The 4,975-nt window shown below is 40.8% G+C and overlaps 1 protein-coding gene across 1 annotated transcript; it reads left to right on the top strand.

The window, feature by feature from the left end:
* The first annotated feature begins 1,515 nt into the window (after positions 1-1,515).
* Positions 1,516-4,473, top strand: neurod4 (neuronal differentiation 4). The gene is made up of 2 exons (XM_069689147.1): positions 1,516-1,647; positions 2,683-4,473. Exon 2 carries the CDS (start codon positions 2,689-2,691, stop codon positions 3,754-3,756), a length of 1,068 nt encoding a protein of 355 aa, XP_069545248.1. The 5' UTR covers positions 1,516-1,647; positions 2,683-2,688; the 3' UTR covers positions 3,757-4,473.
* The last annotated feature ends 502 nt before the right edge of the window (positions 4,474-4,975 follow it).

Below are 4,975 nucleotides of genomic sequence, written 5' to 3'. Positions count from 1 at the left end.
TCCAAGACATGGAAATATATCGCACACTTAAAAACAACGAGAGCCCACAGTGCAGTTGCCAAAGTTCAGTCACGAGCACAGCTGTGCGCAATCGCGCGCACAATGGGATCAATGCGGGGGCACGTGCGACTCGCAAGACCCCGGCTGTCAGTGGCCAGTGATGACAATAGACCCCCGCTGCGCTGCGGCTCGCCACGCACGAGGACTGGCGGGCGTTTATTAAGCCGTGGTATTTGTATCCAAAACTGTGCAAAAATAATCAATATTGGCAAACGATTAGCGTAATAAGAGACCATATAGTAGTTTTAAGGGTTCTGTTTTGCTGAGAAGTTAAGTCTTATACGTCAATGCGTTGATTATCCCTTTAACATACAAAACAAAACACAAATAATAGACTATAATGGAAAAAAAAAAAACGAAACCATGTAATTAAACAAACACAAAAATTGTCTACGTAGCCAAAACTCATGACATAAAGCCCAAACTATTTATATTATCAATAACAACATAGATTTATAAATGGGCGTGGGTATTGTCCATTTACATGTAAAATGTAATTGTCACGGTGGGTTTAACCTACCATAAAGTACCTGTGTCAACAGCACCAATCGATTCAATAATCAGATAGTCTTTTCGGGGACACAATATGACGCTAAATATGGAAGAAAACAATTGAATGAGTGGGTGAACAACGCACACACCTGCTCTCTGCACACCAAGCTGTCAAAATCACTTAAATAGGGACACAAGGAAGAGCGTCTCTTAACTCAGCGAAGACAAGGCCTACACTGTGCTTAATTAAGTGGAAAATTCTTAATCCAACCGACTAATGAAGAGATGGACAATCGATTAAGATTGTTAACATAGCAAAACAGAACAGTAGTTTTTTTTTTTTTTTTAAATGTATTATTTCTTTCTATTTTCAAGTGTGGCAATGTCGGCATGCACATGCCTTTTGTCTTTTTTTTCTTTTTTTTTACAAATTATGAAATTATAGGCTTTAGGTTTTTTGCTGACTAGGCGCAACATAAACCCAACATTACGTATTATTTGAGTTTAGAGATATTTTTGCCTGATCTGAAGCTGAGCAGTTTTGCATTTGGGATGTGGGAAAAATAGTCAGTGGCTAATGATAACTGCAGGTCATGTCATATCTGTCCTTAACTACTGTGTTCATATTCACTGAGTGCTCTCAACTTCCTTTAAGATGACCATATGTTTTTTCTATTGTGCACGCATTTTCTGACCTGCAAGACTGTCACTCTCTCTGTGTTTCTGGACCTATTGCTTTACAAATAAACAATTGAATATCTAGGCGTGCACCCATGCGCACACGCTCTCTGTTCCTTAGATTTGGAAACTCTTGGTCACGAGCCCGCCACGCGTGTGTGGATGAGTTGTTGGTGGGTGGGGCGGCAGAGGGAGGGGCTTACCCAGCTAAAGGCAAAAAAATCAGCCCGGTCGTGCCAGTTGGAAATGAAAGTTCCAGGCGCACTCATGGGCATCTGAGGAAGCACAAGAGTTTGGGACACTGTCAGGAAGAAGTAGAAGAAGAAGAAGTAGTAGTAAGAAACGCAGCGATCCAGGACTTATCACTCAAGAAATTTTGAAAGAAACAAGTTATCTGTTCGTACCGAATCCAAACAGGTGAGTTGACAGTTTTGTTTATTTTTAGGACTAAGTCCTGTATAACACAAAAAAACAAAAACAAAAACGGGTACAAATATATATATTTTTTAAACGTGAACCAAATTTGGACTTCTAAATTCAACACATGCACTTACATTCCTTCCAACGGGTATAAAAACATCTTTATAGCTGATTTAAAAGATTTAGAGTTAAAATAAACATTAATTTCTTCTATTTGCACTAGTATCCTTATTATATCCAGTGACATATGCAATCCCAACAGAATTGCGTTCCCAAAATTCTGAATTAATAAATTACAGTAATCTGTCCCATTTTTAGGCATTAGTGCACATTAATTAACAAGGGCCGTTTTTTGCAAAACAATGAAAAATATTCTGTCCGAGGTCTTCGTTTCACTTAACAACAATTATAAAAAAGAACAATATATATATATATATATATATTTAATTCATTAGAATTAAGACTTGGGTTCTATATTCTGCAAGAAGTAAAATAGAATACAAATAAATAATAATCATCTAATAGAGAAATGTACTCGTCTGTAAAGTTATAAAGAGTATGTGGACGGCTTGTCCACATGTTTGTTGATTTGTATGTTGCCTATTTAATCAGGGTTTTATATGATGAGTAAATCCTGTGGTGTCCCAGATTGACAGCATCTCTGAAACGACTGCAGCATAACAGCAGGGGACCAGTCCTCCATCTCATTCTAAAAACAGACATCTATTCCTTCATATCAGAATATCACAATTTTAAATTATTGTAGGCTTTCTTTCAGATATTAAAGACACTGGCTCTTGAATGAGATGAGTGAACTGTCCACACTGCAGTGCTGAAACTAGAGCACCCACTCTGTATTTAATGGCACATGTATTGTCAGTCACTGCATGCCCCTGTGCTGCTTCTAGTCCCTGTCACTAATCAATCATTTTTAAAAATATTTTTCATTGAAGGTTTTAGCTTCAAGCATTTACATTTACAGACATACACTGGATGAAATACTGAGTTACTAATGTTTTTGTGCTTCTGCAGATCAAAATGATGACCAAACCATTTGGGAAAAGTGGTGATGTGAGTGAGCTGGTGAGCTCCCTCGGCTGGCTGGAGGAGGATGGAAGCTCCCAGGATGGAGATGAAAGCCCAGAAATGGGTGGGCATCATGGCCTGACTTTAGGGGGCCGCATCCGCTCCTGCATAGAACTGGGCAGTGAGGACATGGAGGAGGAAGATGAAGAGGATGATGAGGAGGAGGTTGGACCAAATGGAGAGAAGGCTCCCAAAAGGAGAGGCCCCAAGAAGAAGAAGATGACCAAAGCCAGACAGGAGAGGTTTCGTACCCGGCGGGTCAAGGCCAATGCCAGAGAGCGTTCCCGCATGCACGGGCTGAACGACGCCCTGGATAATCTACGCAGAGTGATGCCCTGCTACTCCAAGACACAGAAGCTGTCAAAGATTGAGACTCTACGGCTGGCACGCAATTACATCTGGGCTCTGTCGGAGGTGCTTGAGAGTGGCCAGTCCCCAGAGAGCCATGGGTTTATGGAGATGCTGTGTAAAGGTCTGTCGCAGCCCACCAGTAACCTCGTGGCTGGCTGTCTGCAGCTGGGACCCTCTCCGATGATTCTCAACAAGCTGGAGGACAAGTGTGGAGGCCCAGGAGTGGGTGGTGTGGTGGCTGGCCATCCCCTCAGCTACCCATCCCCAGGTCTTCCCAGCCCACCCTACGGCTCCCTGGAGGCATCCCACCTCCTCCATATGAAGGGATTCAAAGGGCCTGTATACGACAACCCCTCCCCAAACGAGTGCAGTAGCGGCACCCCACCATACGACGGGCCCCTCACTCCCCCCCTTAGCATCAGTGGCAACTTTGCCCTGAAGCAGGAGCCTTCTCCCCATGAGTCAGAGAGGAACTACACACCCCACCCTGGCCACCATGCCCACTACCTCTCGTCCCACCATTACCCCTCTTCCACGACTGGCAGCCTACCAGGGGGGCCTCAGGCCCACCCACTCTTTCAGGCTTCTCGTTATGAGCTGCCCATGGATGTGGCCTTTGACTCCTTCACTCCCTCTCACCTGGTCACCACTCAGATGGGCACCATCTGAAATGTGATAGGACCCGTGGTTGACTGTTGGGAAGCGGGCCAGAGGAGAAGTACTGCTCCTGTATAAACTGCTGTAAAAATGATGACCATGGTACTGACTGTATAGAGAAAATGGTTTGCATTTATGTTGTCTAGAACTCTGGGAGAGCACCGAATGCTCAGAGAGAGACTCATCAACTCAACTCAATCTACCTGATACAAACATGCACCCGTAACATTTATTATTTTATTTATTCTTTTTTTTTTTTGTTCTTATGATTATATGTTGATATTTAGATTATAACCATTTCTGAACATGTTGCCCCCTCAGCAGAACTAAAGATTAGTTTACCAAATCAGATTTTTAAGCATGACTCTGATGCTATAAGGGTTTGTGGTTGAACAAAAAACATGAGAACTTTGTAAGACGGTTTGCATGTCTACATATCAAAGGAAATTGATCAACAAGTCATCCAACTTAAATTGTGCACTGAGGCCTACAGCCAATGTCCTTCTCATGTTAAAAAAAAGCAATACATCTATTTATATCTGTATTTAATATTTATTTTGATAACGTCTTGTCCTTTTTATATTTTTCTCAGCACAGTTTTTGTTTCACTGTCTTCTTGGTTTGCTGCCAGTCACTGGTAGCTGTACTGTATTTAATTTATTTATTTTAAGTCTTTCAGGTACGTGTTCATTTGGTGTCACAATTTTTTGTCATACTGTACTGTTAATATTTTGCCGTTTCGCACTTAATTGAATAAATATTCTTATATTATATGCTATTTCCATAGTAACAATGTGTGGCATGTGTTTTCTGCTATTAGGCTTACATTTCAGATCAACAAAAAGACCTATGCAGCTCCAATACCTTCATTCTTGCAAACATTAATTAAGTAGTAGTAGTAGTGTGGTTTCCATTAAATTAGACTTAATTTTGCATTCTTACATTGCACTTGCCGTAATATTGAGTATAGTAACATGAGAGAATTACTTCTTTTCCTCCACATCACATTTAATATAGCACGAACCATAAGAGTAACTTGGATTTTTTTTTTTTGTAATTGCATCACAAAATCTAAATTATGCAAATTAACTTCCAGTTATTACAGTTATTTTAAAGATATGAGTCAATGGAAGCATACATCACACTTCCTTTGCACAGTGTCAGTCGTTTTTAGAAATTTGCCTATAATATGCCAATGATTAAACACGTTTCTAATAAGTAATGTAAAAAC

This window comes from Brachyistius frenatus, unplaced genomic scaffold (genome assembly GCF_029030835.1).
Source record: "Brachyistius frenatus isolate BFR_SWC_R1_liver_20210118 unplaced genomic scaffold, ASM2903083v1 Contig_6, whole genome shotgun sequence".
NCBI lineage: Eukaryota > Metazoa > Chordata > Actinopteri > Embiotocidae > Brachyistius > Brachyistius frenatus.
The sequence above is the reverse complement of the archived record's forward strand: the minus strand, read 5'-3'. Positions and strand labels throughout refer to the sequence as shown.